The 15,072-nt window shown below is 41.4% G+C and overlaps 1 protein-coding gene across 2 annotated transcripts; it reads left to right on the top strand.

Moving 5' to 3' along the window:
* Window positions 1-1,864: 1,864 nt before the first annotated feature.
* Window positions 1,865-11,260, top strand: sh2d5 (SH2 domain containing 5). Of its 2 annotated transcripts, none has more exons than XM_060909800.1 (10): window positions 1,865-1,944; window positions 4,457-4,544; window positions 6,131-6,211; window positions 6,287-6,361; window positions 6,438-6,584; window positions 6,675-6,884; window positions 7,011-7,191; window positions 7,530-7,635; window positions 7,997-8,156; window positions 10,456-11,260. In XM_060909800.1, exons 2-10 carry the CDS (start codon window positions 4,494-4,496, stop codon window positions 10,636-10,638), a joined length of 1,194 nt encoding a protein of 397 aa, XP_060765783.1. In that variant the 5' UTR covers window positions 1,865-1,944; window positions 4,457-4,493; the 3' UTR covers window positions 10,639-11,260. The 2 variants fall into 2 exon arrangements, with proteins under 2 accessions (XP_060765783.1, XP_060765782.1); XM_060909799.1 differs by lacking the exon at window positions 1,865-1,944 and adding an exon at window positions 1,972-2,267.
* The last annotated feature ends 3,812 nt before the right edge of the window (window positions 11,261-15,072 follow it).

Genomic DNA, 15,072 nt, shown 5'->3' with positions numbered 1-15,072 from the left:
AAAGTAAACTCCAGGCTAATTTATAAGAAGTACAACTCCGATTCCAAAAAAGTTGGGACAAAGTACAAATTGTCAATAAAAACAGAATGCAATAATTTACAAATCTCAAAAACTGATATTGTATTCACAATTGAACATAGACAACATATCAAATGTCGAAAGTGAGACATTTTGAAATTTCATGCCAAATATTGGCTCATTTGAAATTTCATGACAGCAACACATCTCAAAAAAGTTGGGACAGGGGCAATAAGAGGCTGGAAAAGTTAAAGGTACAAAAAAGGAACAGCTGGAGGACCAAATTGCAACTCATTAGGTCAATTGGCAATAGGTCATTAACATGACTGGGTATAAAAAGAGCATCTTGGAGTGGCAGCGGCTCTCAGAAGTAAAGAGGGGAAGAGGATCACCAATCCCCCTAATTCTGCGCCGACAAATAGTGGAGCCATATCAGAAAGGAGTTCGACAGTGTAAAATTGCAAAGAGTTTGAACATATCACCATCTACAGTGCATAATATCATCGAAAGATTCAGAGAATCTGGAAGAATCTCTGTGCGTAAGGGTCAAGGCCGGAAAACCATACTGGGTGCCCGTGATCTTCGGGCCCTTAGACGGCACTGCATCACATACAGGCATGCTTCTGTATTGGAAATCACATAATGGGCTCAGGAATATTTCCAGAGAACATTATCTGTGAACACAATTCACCGTGTCATCCGCCGTTGCCAGCTAAAACTCTATAGTTCAAAGAAGAAGCCGTATCTAAACACGATCCAGAAGTGCAGGCGTCTTCTCTGGGCCAAGGCTCATTTAAAATGGACAGTGGCAAAGTGGAAAACTGTTCTGTGGTCAGACGAATCAAAATTTGAAGTTCTTTATGGAAATCAGGGACGCCGTGTCATTCGGACTAAAGAGGAGAAGGATGACCCAAGTTGTTATTAGCACTCAGTTCAGAATCCTGCATCTCTGATGGTATGGGGTTGAATTAGTGCGTGTGGCATGGGCAGCTTACACATCTGGAAAGACACCATCAATGCTGAAAGGTATATCCAGGTTCTAGAGCAACATATGCTCCCATCCAGACGACGTCTCTTTCAGGGAAGACCTTGCATTTTCCAACATGACAATGCCAAACCACATACTGCATCAATTACAGCATCATGGCTGCGTAGAAGAAGGGTCCGGGTACTGAACTGGCCAGCCTGCAGTCCAGATCTTTCACCCATAGAAAACATTTGGCGCATCATAAAATGGAAGATACGACAAAAAAGACCTAAGACAGTTGAGCAACTAGAATCCTACATTAGACAAGAATGGGTTAACATTCCTATCCCTAAACTTGAGCGACTTGTCTCCTCAGTCCCCAGACGTTTACAGACTGTTGTAAAGAGAAAAGGGGATGTCTCACAGTGGTAAACATGGCCTTGTCCCAACTTTTTTGAGATGTGGTGTTGTCATGAAATTTAAAATCACCTAATTTTTCTCTTTAAATGATACATTTTCTCAGTTTAAACATTTGATATGTCATCTATGTTCTATTCTGAATAAAATACTATGGAATTTTGAAACTTCCACATCATTGCATTCCGTTTTTATTTACAATTTGTACTTTGTCCCAACTTTTTTGGAATCGGGGTTGTATATTCTGATCAGAAGTATTGTCTGAAAGCTCATAACTATCTTACAGTAATGAAAATCAAATGGCGGGGGGGGGGGGGAAGACATTCGGAGAATGTGTTTTTATAGTAGTGAATCTGTCTTTATAACAATTCCGGGAGCACTTGAAGGCATCATAAACCGTTTAAACAGAAAGAACAGGGGGGAATAATATAGAGTAGGCGTGTCTTACAGCCAAAGGAATGTGATGGGCGGGGCCAAATCGATAAGGTGAGTCAGATTGGGAACGGTGGACTGTGGACTCAGCTGGGAACCTTGGGCTGTGTGTAAGTTTGTGTATTCATGGCTTAATGATAATAAGACGTAGTTATAGCACTTTATTTGTATTATTGTGCACTTGAAAGTGAAACAGAGTGGCAGTGAGAGGGCGAGGTTCAGGAACATGTTCAGGTGTTCCAGGTGCGGCAGGTTTTTAAGGTGTTCGGGTTTGAACTTGTGGATTTGAAGCTAGTTCGGTCCTTCGACTGTGTAATTCTGTAACTAGGAGCTGTTTTTCGGTTTATTTGGGAATGTTTTCTTGTGCATGGTGAGTTGAGGAACCCTGGGCAGTGGAGGTGAACTCTTCATCTGGAGCTCAAATTAAATCAGGGTAATAAGAGCAGTCACGTGACTGGGTGTTTGAAAAAGTATACAGATGCAATAGTGATTTTTTTTTTTAAATGTTTAACTTTCTTTACTTGGAGAAAATGATCATGTGGAGCCTTTTAGAGGTGCTTCATATACTGTCTAGACAAATCCATGAGTGTGAGAATGAGTGTGCATTGTATTGCCTGCTTGTGTAATATGAATGAGACATCTTTTAATAATATTTGTAAAGGAGCGGTCTAAATGTCTGCTTAAAGGAATTTCATGATGTGACCTGTCTAAGCTTGTCTAAATAAATGTCTCAAGTTGAAACTAAAGTGCTTTTTTTTTTCTTTATTAATGGTGTGTTCAAAATAATACATCTTTAACATTATTTATTTATTAATTAGCATCCCATATGAAGTCCTGTTCCACCGTTGACCCTATTAAATCACATTTAAAAACATTTTTTTTTCTCTTGCTTTTAGTTCAGTTTGAGGTTGGCCCCATGGTTTTTGTCAAGTCCACTCTTAATTTATTTTTTTTTAATAATCATGATTTTACTAGGTGGCAGGGTGGTGTAGTGGTTAGCGCTGTCGCCTCACAGCAAGAAGGTCCGGGTTCGAGCCCCCGGGCCGGCGAGGGCCTTTCTGTGCGGAGTTTGCATGTTCTCCCCGTGTCGGCGTGGGTTTCCTCCGGGTGCTCCGGTTTCCCCCACAATCCAAAGACATGCAGGTTAGGTTAACTGGTGACTCTAAATTGAGCGTAGGTGTGAATGTGAGTGTGAATGGTTGTCTGTGTCTATGTGTCAGCCCTGTGATGACCTGGCGACTTGTCCAGGGTGTATCCCGCCTTTCGCCCGTAGTCAGCTGGGATAGGCTCCAGCTTGCCTGCGACCCTGTAGAACAGGATAAAGCGGCTAGAGATAATGAGATGAGTTTAATTGGATTTTATTTATTTTACTTTATTTTATTTCATTTATTTATTTTTTGTTTTTCCCCACGGGGATCTGCTTAACTTGTTTTCCTTTATCCATATACAGTGCTGAGCATAAATGAGTGCACCCCCTTTGAAAAGTAACCTTTTAAACAATCTCTCAATGAACACAAACAATTTCCAAAATGTTGACAAGACAAAGTTTAATATAACATCTGTTTAACTTATAATGTGAAAGTAAGGTTAATAATATAACTTGGATTACACATTTTTCAGTTTTACTCAAATTAGGGTGGTGCAAAAATGAGTACACCCCACAACAAAAACTACTACATCTAGTACTTTGTATGGCCTCCATGATTTTTAATGACAGCACCAAGTCTTCTAGGCATGGAATGAACAAGTTGGTGACATTTTGCAACATCAATCTTTTTCCATTCTTCAACAATGACCTCTTTTAGTGCCTGGATGGAGAGTCATGCTCAACTTGTCTCTTCAGAATTCCTCATAGGTGTTCGATTGGGTTATAAGTTAAACAGATGTTATATTAAACTTTGTCTTTTCAACATTTTGGAAATTGTGTTCACTGAGATTGTTTAAAATGTTACTTTTCAAAGGCGGTGTACTCATTTACGCTGAGCACTGTACACCTGTAAGGTAATTTTTCATCTGCCTCATTCTGGAAAGCACTTTGGGTCAACTTCTGTTTTAAATGTGCTATACAAATAAATGACTTGACTTGAAATCTTCCTGTAGATCCTGTGTTTGTACAGTATGAAGATGAGACATCCTGGCTTAATTATTAAGCCTTTCAATGATCTCAGAAAGGCGGCACAGTGGTGTAGTGGTTGCACTGTTGCCTCACAGCCTGGGTTCGAGCCCAGCAGCCAGCGAGGGCCTTTCTGTGTGGAGTTTGCATGTTCTCCCCATGTCTGTGTGGGTTTCCCCCACAGTCCAAAGACATGCAGGTTAGGCTAATTGGTGGCTCTAAATTGACCGTAGGTGTGAATGTGAGTGTGAATGGTTGTCTGTGTCAGCCCTGCGATAACCTGGCGACTTGTCCAGGGTCAGCTTGCCTGCGACCCTGTAGAACAGGATAAGCGGCTACAGATAATGGATGGATGGATGGATGATCTCAGAAAAGGCAGTCAGTCAACATTCCTTCTTAAATCTGAGTTATGAAGTGACCCCAGAAGATTTAAGTTGAAACGAGTGTCTTTATAGAACTAAAACACAATCTCAGCGTTTTTAGTCATTCTATATTTCTTTTATCCATAGTCATCAGGTTTAAAGGCAAAGCACATCCTCTAAGAGCATGGGAGAGACAGTGGACGGTGCGAACGGGACCGTGACCAGGTCTGCTGAGGTGAGGAACGAGTTCCAAAAAAAAAAAAAACTAATTTGTCACTTATTATTCATGTTCTGTTTGCATAGAACTTTTTTTGGTGAATATATTGTGTTCATGTGTTTGTTCATATTCTTTGTTCTTAATGCTTTAAAAATAGCGCTTTCTCTATCTTCCTTGTATCTTTTAGGAAATGTCTAGCTGATTTCACTCTGGTTTCCCCAGAACACAGTTTAGCAAGGGTTCATTTCATGATTCGATTTGGAAACCGAGCTCGTAGAAAACACTTGCCAGGAAAAGTGGTTTTGGCACACAGCAGAGTTACTGTCGGCATCCTGAAGTGGTTTATTTTACAGCAGCAGCTCATTTTGATGTTCATTCCTTTTATACTATATCAGTTTGTCAGCAGTTACAATAATTGCCGCACAGGGTGGTGTAGTGGTTAGCACGGTCACCTCACAGCAAGAAGGTTCTGGGTTTGAGCCCACTGGCCGCTAGGGGCCTTTCTGTGTGGAGTTTGCATGTTCTCCCTGTGCCTGCGTGGGTTTCCCCCACAGTCCAAAGGCATGTGATTAGGGTAACATGGGGCAGCTATGGCTTGAGGTTGGGCTGAAGTGCCCTTGAGCAAGGCACCTAACTCCCAACTGCTCCCCGGGCACTGTAGCATAGTGGCCCACTGCTCTGGGTGCGTCTGTGTGCTCGTTGCTCACTTGTGTGTTCACTGCTTCAGATGGGTTAAATGCAGAGGTTAAATTTCACTGTGCTCAAGTCTGTGCTGAGTGTACCTGCGACAAAGGCTCATCTCATTATCTCTAGCCGCTTTATCCTGTTCTACAGGGTCGCAGGCAAGCTGGAGCCTATCCCAGCTGACTACGGGCGAAAGGCGGGGTACACCCTGGACAAGTCGCCAGGTCATCACAGGGCTGACACATAGACACAGACAACCATTCACACTCACATTCACACCTACGGTCAATTTAGAGTCACCAGTTAACCTAACCTGCATGTCTTTGGACTGTGGGGGAAACCGGAGCACCCGGAGGAAACCCACACGGACACGGGGAGAACATGCAAACTCTGCACAGAAAGGCCCTCGCCGGCCACGGGGCTCGAACCCGGACCTTCTTGCTGTGAGGCGACAGCGCTAACCACTACACCACCGTGCCACCCCGTGACAAAGGCTTATCTATTAAATATATATTTAAATGTAAGTATTTATTACATGGGAAACAGCTGATTAGAATTTGCTCATCTGTAAAATGGTTGAATCTTGACAATCCCCCCCCCCCCCCCCCCCCCGCTTCCTGTTCAGTATTTCAGTACTTTTTTTTTTTTTTAACTGTTTTGCTGGCAGTTTGCATCGTGATGCGTCCTGTATCGTAGAAATGTTAATAAATATCGTGGTATTTTTGTCATATCGTCCATCCCAATTTTTCTTTCTTGTATCCAAGAAAAACACTGTGATCTTGATCTTATTTTGTCATATTGCCCAGTCCTAATGACAAGTTCATACACATCTATTTCTCAAACTTGATGAGGGTGGTTTTTGTTAGTCTCCTCTAAAATATTTGGCATACATTGTCACATAATTCTTCCTTTTTGTTTAGTACATCGGCTCATTTCCTGTTGATGACTGCTGTTTGGATGAACAAGTTCAAAAGCTGTATTTGCAGCTGAAGTCCCTCAAGGTATTCATTTTATTTTTTAAAAATATCAATACTTATACTTATCGTACGCTCATGTGGTTGAATTCATCTCTATAGCGCTACAAGCGTCGGCGCTACGTCTCCCTGAAATTCTCTATTAAAGGAGTGAAGGTTTATAACGAGGATGAGACGGTAAGATCTAGCCTTGGTTGATTTCGTATAGAAATGGACTTTTCTGACAAAAATGTTAACACGTTTATCCACTCAGACTCTTCTGATGGCCCACGCTCTGCAGCGGGTTTCGCTGTCCATCGCCAGGCCCTCTGACGCTCAGTTTGCTTTCGTCGCCCACAATCCCGGCAGCTCTGACACACAGCTCTACTGTCACGTTTTCAAGGCCAGACACGCCAGAGCTGTACGTCTTCACATGACCAGGCTGCCATGTCCACACCTTCTCCTGTTTATCATATGAGCTCATGGTACTTTGTGTGTGATTGTGTTTAAGGCCCAGTTCCTGAACCTGCTGCTGTGCCGCTCCTTCCAGCTGTGTTATCTGGAGAAACATCCAGATGAGGCTGAGGCTGACAAATCATCTGGGAAGAAGCCAGCTCGTACCCCGTCCCTGCTGAACCACGGCTTCCCGCTCAGTGTCAGCGCCCTGGTGTCCTTTCGCAGGGCGCCGACTCAGGGTCTGCTGCCGGTCAAGACATCTGAGGTGAGATGGAGGGGTGGAAGAAGACATATTTTATTCATGACCAAAAGATGCACTCTAACATTTCAGCTTTTTATTTATTTAATTTTTTTTCCTCCACTTGTCTTGATTCCTGTTTGATGTCATCAGGTCTCCTTGAAGCCCAGAAAAGAGTCTGCTAGCAGTGCAGAGGATGCCATCGTGACTTCCCCTACGCTTGTACGTAAGCAGGCCATAAGGGACAAAGTGCTGCGCTCGGGGGCTTACCGTTCCTTCACCTACACTCCTGTAAAACAGCGGCACCTACAGGAACGCCTGAACGCTCTACAAGGTGGGACGAGTGTTCAGAAAACACTGTCAAAAGTGAAAGAGTTCCTTAGGTAATGCAGACCTTTTTAATATCTGCTCGACCTCACTGGGTGGGGTAGGATGAGGTGTGTCACTGGGCATCTTCTCACACCGGTGTCTACAATGACTTAATTTCACTTAAACACACAACTTGGCTGTTTCTGGCTGTGATAAATAGCTTTTTCCTTTTTAATCAGCCACAATCGATGAGTATAGTGTTGCTAAAATGGGTAAACTAACCTGTGTGTGGTGCATGTGCTGTTTTTGTGAGCTTGTGTATTTGTGTATAGTTGTAACATGACATACGTGTGTGTGAGACAGACAAGGGACAGGACAGTGGACCGGTATCCAGCGCGCGCGCTCCAAGCTTGGCCGAAACCGAAGAAGCGCTGGCTCATGCTGTATGGAGCTGGGCTGGCATCTCGAGGTGAAGTGTGTTTTTAATTTATTTTTGCCCTGTTCTAGCTGTAATTTAAATAATTCTCAAGGCAGGACTATCAGGATGTATAATTGTGAAAATGTTATTCACAGTGCTTCCACTTATACCAGGGATCTCAAAGTTAAGGAAAAAAATAAAGCTCAACAAAAACTGAATGAAAGTGATGTTCTATTAAAAACCACGACAAAGCAACGTGTAAAGACCAATGGTGAAAATTCAAAGGTTCATGTCGGTTCTACCCTTACGATCTCCACAGAACCCTGGAGCCATCATGTCGGACATTGGGCTAGAAGTTTTAGCTTTTATTAAGATGAGCAAATAAGTAAGGAATTGTGTTTTGGTCTTCCAGTGACAACAGTTCATCTCTGCTTGCTGAAGATGTCCTTGGTTCCTACTTGCTGTGTCCCCACCCCAAAGACCCCAGCGTCCAATCTCTGCTCATACGCTTCCCTTCAGGTCTGGTCAATTTGGCAATTAAGACCTCCAGCAATGGAAGATTGTACCTTGAGGTGAGAGTTAAATAAATAAATACAATCCATGCTTTGTGTACGTGTTAGATTTATGTCGTAGTAGGAAGTCAGGCGTGTCCAATCTTCCCCGCCATAAAGAGCCGGTGTGGCTGCAGGATTTCATTCCAGCTGAGCAGGAGCCAAACTAAAAAGTGAATGAAATTAAATGGCTCCTGCATGATTGAGAAACACGTCTGTAGCCACACCTGCCCTTTGTGGAGAAGACTGGAAATTCCTGTAGCAAGTTGTAAAGATGAGAGCGTGTGGTTTTGACCTTGAAGTCTAATTATACTCATAAAGCCACACTAATGGATCTCAAGAATGAAAAATCGTTATAAAAGGTTGTGACAGAGCGCTACTTATTTCATGGCTACCAACAGGACTGTTAGCGTAGCTTTAGTTATCTGTATCATGGAGATGGGGGTTAAAACAAGTTCCTGATATTTCTGTGCTAATTAAATTTAGGGAAAACTTTAGGAAATTCCGCCCTGAATGACTTTCAGATCAATATTTATAATTGTGATCTACAGTGGAATTCTAGATTTCCTTTATTTTAAAAAATGGACATGTCTCATCTCATTATCTCTAGCCGCTTTATCCTTCTACAAGGTCGCAGGCAAGCTGGAGCCTATCCCAGCTGACTACGGGCGAAAGGCGGGGTACACCCTGGACAAGTCGCCAGGTCATCACAGGGCTGACACATAGACACAGACAACCATTCACACCTACGGTCAATTTAGAGTCACCAGTTAACCTAACCTGCATGTCTTTGGACTGTGGGGGAAACCGGAGCACCCAGAGGAAACCCACGCGGACACGGGGAGAACATGCAAACTCCACACAGAAAGGCCCTCGCCGGCCACGGGGCTCGAACCCGGACCTTCTTGCTGTGAGGCGACAGCGCTAACCACTACACCACCGTGCCGCCCCAAAATGGAGATGTATATAATAAAAAAAAAAAAAAAGTGAACATCTTTTTCAGTCTCTCTTCGTGCTACTGAAATTAAAATTGAACGATTCTGATTTTAAGTCTATATTTCCTTGGATACGTGGCATGTTTATCCAAGCAGCTGCCTCGCTCGAGTTTGTTCAGTGAAATCTAGACTAAGAATTTCCCTAAATTTTCTAGTCTTAATTCCAACTCGTAGGTTGACGTGAACAGGTGGTCAATCATGGTTTTCTCTATATTCCGTGTCTGCTGCACTTGTCTTATAAATCGAAGATATTTCTGTGGATTTCCACTCCAGTTTAATTCTGGATTACAGCAGTGATGTATGTTTGTGAATGAGCCTTGCAGTGGAACTCAAGCCACAATATGCTTTGGTTTAAAGTCAGTGCTTTTGCGTTCTTATTCTTTCGAATGCTGTTAATCACACAGTGCAACAGTGACCAAAGTGCATTGAGGTGAACATCAGTGACCTCAGAGTTGTTTTTAACGATGCAGCAGTGTAATATTGTCTGGAGTACACAGTCTCTGCAAATGTGTACAAATTTGCACTTTTTTACACTATATTTAACAAATAACATGCTTTGCAAATCTATTTAATCAAATTAGAGTAAGATTATGCATAATTTAAGCAATGTGTAGGCACAGAGCACCAACTTTTTTGCAATTTTTTGACCAAATAAACAAAGCCGAAAAGCTGTTTGAGATGTTTCTAATTGTCAAATTTGTGAGAGAGGTGGAATTCCCAGCACTAGTTCAGATGAAACACATTGCAGAACTGTGAGTCAGCCTCAGGGCAGGAAGTAAAGCTTTGCCCAGTTGAACAAACAGTTCAGGTCCTCATCTGGAGTGATGACTGAGTGTTATGTGCTCTAGCTTGAAGTTGCCTGCAGGAAAACTGCTTGTGAAATATCAGTATTTATCAAATCAAATCAAGTTTATTTGTATAGCGCTTTTAACAATAAACATTGTCGCAAAGCAGCTTTACAGAATTTGAACGACTTAAAACATGAGCTAATTTTATCCCTAATCTATCCCCAATGAGCAAGCCTGTGGCGATGGTGGCAAGGAAAAACTCCCTCAGACGACATGAGGAAGAAACCTCGAGAGGAACCAGACTCAAAAGGGAACCCATCCTCATTTGGGCAACAACAGACAGCCTGACTATAATATTAACAGTTTTAACAGGTATAACCCTCAACTGTCCTCATGGGGCCGTCCTTCACAGGAGCGGTGCGATAAAACTCCGACCAGACACAGGGCACCAGGATGGATCAAGCAGGTCCGAGGAGTATTTACATTTTGCAGTCTGCTGTGTGCTTACTAAGGACTTTCTCTCCTTTGTTTTCATAGAATTGTCGGGTACGGTTCGAGGGTCTCGCTGCACTGATTGAACACTACACTTTGACCAGAGAAGAGCTGGAGGTGCCACTGAGTTGCACTCGGGTTAACCACTGTTATGAATGGGAAGAGAGCAAAGTCCAGGTTAAACGCTTACCGCAACGGAAAAACACCAAAAATCAGGCCTGGGTTTAAGTCTGGTTCAGGGTTTGGGTTTTAAATCTGTGTAAATGTATATGGCTTTAGACTCTTGACTCTTAAACAGGAAGCTGTTCAACTTGGACACTTAATGACACTTAATTTCTAACATTTTGCACTTGATACACAAAACACGAGGTGATTTTTGTTTTAGATTTCTTTTTTTTTGTTCTCAGGAATGGGGGCTTTTTTTTTGACACCTAACAATGCTGACTCCCCCCTTGTAACAGCCCTGTAATTTGTGTTGTATGCATGTCGTAAATGTCTTTCAACTATTTTTAAAAATGTATTATGCAGTAAACTATAGATAGTGGGACAATTAAGGAGTTGAAATTTTGGCTAAATATCTTGTGAATGATGTGGGAGTCTGTGCAAGCATCTGTTTTCTTGATTTAGTATTTGCAACTTTTTTTTTTTTTTTAAATATAATCAGCTCTAGTCAAAGTTGTAGCTTGACATAAGGGCACTGAACTTCCAGTAATTCCATTTTCTTTTCTAATACAACCTGACCTACTTTTTAATCAGGCTTTTTTGTATCCGGTTTACTAGTGAAGCACTTTCCTAAAAATCTTGTATCTCTTGGAATTTTATATATAAATTTATTATTTTTTAACAGCAATTCCTTGTCTGGTTTCATTATTTATAGCTATAAATTTTTCCCCTCATTGGTCTTGGGTCAGTTCTGAGATTCTTTTCATGTAACGCAATTTTGATAGTCAGCTTTATGTCGAGTTTACAGAACAGACACTTTTTGTGAAGAAACTACTGTTTATAGCTGCTGTAACATGAATGATAAGGTGTGTGTTTCATGGTGGTTCTACAACACAATGTACTTATGAATAGTTGATTTTATTCAAAGCTGGCAAATTTTCATGGTATAAGAGGAATAAAACACGTTGGGACGTGTTATTGGTGGGTGGAAGTCGACTACAGGTTGGGAATAGTAGCTCTGATGTACCTTGTGTCACAAGACACCATTCTTCTGTTAGTTATTTTCCAATAACAGCATGCTCCCTAGTGTTTTATTTCTAATCTTGGTTTTGCAAAGTGAATACAGTATATGCACGGTTAATATTAATCATAATACATTTCATTGTTTAAAAAAAAACCCTTTCATTTGATCGAATAAACCTTTAGCCAAATTTGATCTTTTTGGAGCAGTCATAAATTGGAGGCAAATTATAGCCAAACTGGAAATGTATTTTGCAAGTTGCTAACCATAACTTAAAATCTTTCATAAAATTAAAGCACAGTAGTTTTTGTGGGGAGTTTTTGTAATCGTTGAATATTACTAGTGCATCTCAAAAAATTAGAATATTGTGAAAGTTCAATATTTTTCCATCAGTCATTTAAGAAAGTGAAAATGTTATATATTATAGACTCATTACACATAAACTAAAATGTTTCAAGCATTTTTCTATTTTAATCAGTATGGCATACAGTACAAAAACATTAAAAAAAAACATCTCAAAATATTAGAATATTTCATTTCGAGTTTGAGTAAAACAGTATGAACACAGTGTATCTCTCGGTCTAGTTCAGTACACACAACCACAATCATGGGAAAGACTGCTGACTTGACTGTTGTCCAGAAGATGATCACTGATGCCCTCCACAAGGAGGGTAAGCCACAAAAGGTCATTGCTGAAAAGGGTGGCTGGAAAAGGTGCACAAGCAACAGGGATGGCTGCAGTCTTGAGAGGATTGTCAAAAGTTGATTCAAGAACTTGGGAGAGCTTCACAAGGAGTGGACTGAGGCTGGTGTCAGTGTATCAAGACCCATCACGAACAGACATCTTCAAGAAAGGGGATACAACTTTTGCATTCCTAATATCAAGCTACTCCTGAGCCAGAGACAATGTCAGAAGTGTCTTATCTGGGCTAAGGAGAGAAAGAAATGGACTGTTGCTCAGTGGTCCAAAGTCCTCTTTTCAGATGAAAGTACATTTTGCATTTAATTTGGAAATCACGGTTCTAGAGTCTGGAGGAAGAGAATCCAAGGTGTTTGAAGCCCAGTGTGAAGTTTCTACAGTCTGTGATGATTTGGGGTGCCACGTCATCTGCTGGTGTTGGTCCACTGTATTTTATCAAGTCCAAAGTCAACACAGCCATCTACCAGGAGATTTTAGAGCACTTCATGCTTCCATCTGCTGACGAGCTTTTTGGAGATGCTGATTTCCTTTTCCAGCAGGACTTGGCACCTACCCACAGTGCCAAAACTACAACCCCTGGCAAAAAGTATGGAATCACCAGTCTTGGATGAGCACTCATTCAGACGTTTTATTCTGTAGAACAAACTGAGATCACAAACATGATACAATAATAGTCATTCCAAAGTGCAACTTCTTGGCCTTCAGAAACACTAAAATAAATGAAGAAAATACATTGTGATAGTCAGCAAATGTTACTTTTATAGACAAAGCACAGGGAAAAAATATGGAATAACTCAATTTTCAGGTAGAAAATAAGGACTCACCCAGTCAATTTCCTTTCCCTAAATTGACTCCTGCCTCAGATTAGATCTGCTCGTTAGTCTGCAGTTAGAAACAGCACAGTTATCACACCTTGGAGGGCTGCTGGACCAAGTGGATTGGCAAGAATCATGGCTCCAACAAGAGAGATGTCTCTTGAAACAAAAGAGAGGATTGTCAAACTTCTTAAAGAAGGTAACTCTTCACGCATGGTTGCCAAAGATGTGGGCTGTTCACAGTCAGCTGTATCTAAGATACGGACCAAGTACAAACAGCATGGGAAGGTTTTTAAAGCCAAGCGTACTGGTAGACCAAGGAAGACATCAAAGCATCAAGACAAAAAACTTAAGGCCATATGTCTTGAAAACCAAAAAAGTACAACAAAACAAATGAAGCATAAATGGGAGGAAGCTGGAGTCAATGTATGTGACCGAACCGTGAGAAATCGCCTAAAGGAAATGGGATTTTCATATAGGAAAGCTAAAAGAAAACCATCATTGACACCTAAACAGAAAAGAACAAGACTACAATGGGCAAAGGAGAAGCAATCATGGACTGTGGATGACTGGATGAAAGTTATCTTCAGTGATGAATCACGAATCTGCATTGGACAAGGTGATGATGCTGGAACTTTTGTTTGGTGCCGTTCCAGTGAGATTTATGAAGAGGACTGCCTGAAGAAAACATCCAAATTTCCACAATCCTTGATGATATGGGGCTACATGTCGGGCAAAGGCACTGGGGAGATGGCTGTGGTTACTTCTTCAATAAATGCACAGGTTTACACTGACATTTTGGACAGTTTTCTTATCCCTTCAATTGAAAAGATGTTTGGGGATGATGAAATAATTTTCCAAGATGACAATGCATCATGCCATAGAGCAAAAACTGTGAAAGCATTCCTTGGTGAAAGACACATCCAGTCAATGTCATGGCCTGCAAATAGTCCAGATCTCAACCCAATAGAAAACTTGTGGTGGAAATTGAAAAAAATGGTCCACGACAAGTCTCCGGCCTGCAAAGCTGATCTGGCAACTGCAATCAAAGAGAGTTGGCACCAGATTGATGAAGAATACTGTTTGTCACTCAAGTCCATGCCTAAGAGACTGCAAGCCATTCTAAAAGCCAGAGGTGGTGCAACTAAGTACTAGTGATGTTTTGAATATTCTTTTGTTTGTCTGTTTTTCATGATTCCATATTTTTTTCCTCAGAATTGAATGATTCCATATTTTTTCCCCTGTGCTTGGTCTATAAAAGTAACATTTACTGACTTCCACAATGCTTTTTCTTCATTTCTTTTAGTGTTTCTGAAGGCCAAGAAGGTGCACTTTGTAATTACTTTATTATTGTATCATGTTTGCGATCTGAGTTTGTTCTACAGAATAAAACGTGTGAATGAGTGCTCATTCAAGACTGGTGATTCCATACTTTTTGCCAGGGGTTGTACTACCAAATGGTTTGCTGACCATGATATTACTGTGTTTGATTGGCCAGCCAACTTGCCTAACCTGAACCCCATAGAGAATCTATGGTGTATTGTCAAGAGGAAGATGAGAAACACCCGACCCAAAAATACAGATACGCTGAAGGCCACTATCAAAGCAACCTGGGCTTCAATAACACCTCAGCAGTGCCACAGACTGATCACCTCCATGCCACACCACATTGATACAGTAATTCATGGTAAAGGAGCCCCAACCAAGTACTGAGTGTATAAATGAATATACTTTTCAGAAGTTGGACATTTCTGTATTGTAAATCCTTTTTTTGATTGATCTTAGGGAATATTCTAATAATTTGAGATACTGGATTTCTGATTTTCATGAGCTATAAGCCATAATCTCATCTCATCTCATTATCTCTAGCCGCTTTATCCTTCTACAGGGTCGCAGGCAAGCTGGAGCCTATCCCAGCTGACTACGGGCGAAAGGCGGGGTACACCCTGGACAAGTCGCCAGGT

This window comes from Neoarius graeffei, chromosome 26 (assembly GCF_027579695.1).
Source record: "Neoarius graeffei isolate fNeoGra1 chromosome 26, fNeoGra1.pri, whole genome shotgun sequence".
NCBI lineage: Eukaryota > Metazoa > Chordata > Actinopteri > Siluriformes > Ariidae > Neoarius > Neoarius graeffei.
The sequence above is the reverse complement of the archived record's forward strand: the minus strand, read 5'-3'. Positions and strand labels throughout refer to the sequence as shown.

Coding starts and splice junctions, on each gene's coding strand:
- sh2d5 (XM_060909800.1), top strand. CDS start 4,494: ATGGGAGAGACAGTGGACGGTGCGAACGGGACCGTGACCAGGTCTGCT. Junction 4,545..6,130: donor CCGTGACCAGGTCTGCTGAG/GTGAGGAACGAG, acceptor CTTTTTGTTTAG/TACATCGGCTCATTTCCTGT. Junction 8,157..10,455: donor ATGGAAGATTGTACCTTGAG/GTGAGAGTTAAA, acceptor TTGTTTTCATAG/AATTGTCGGGTACGGTTCGA.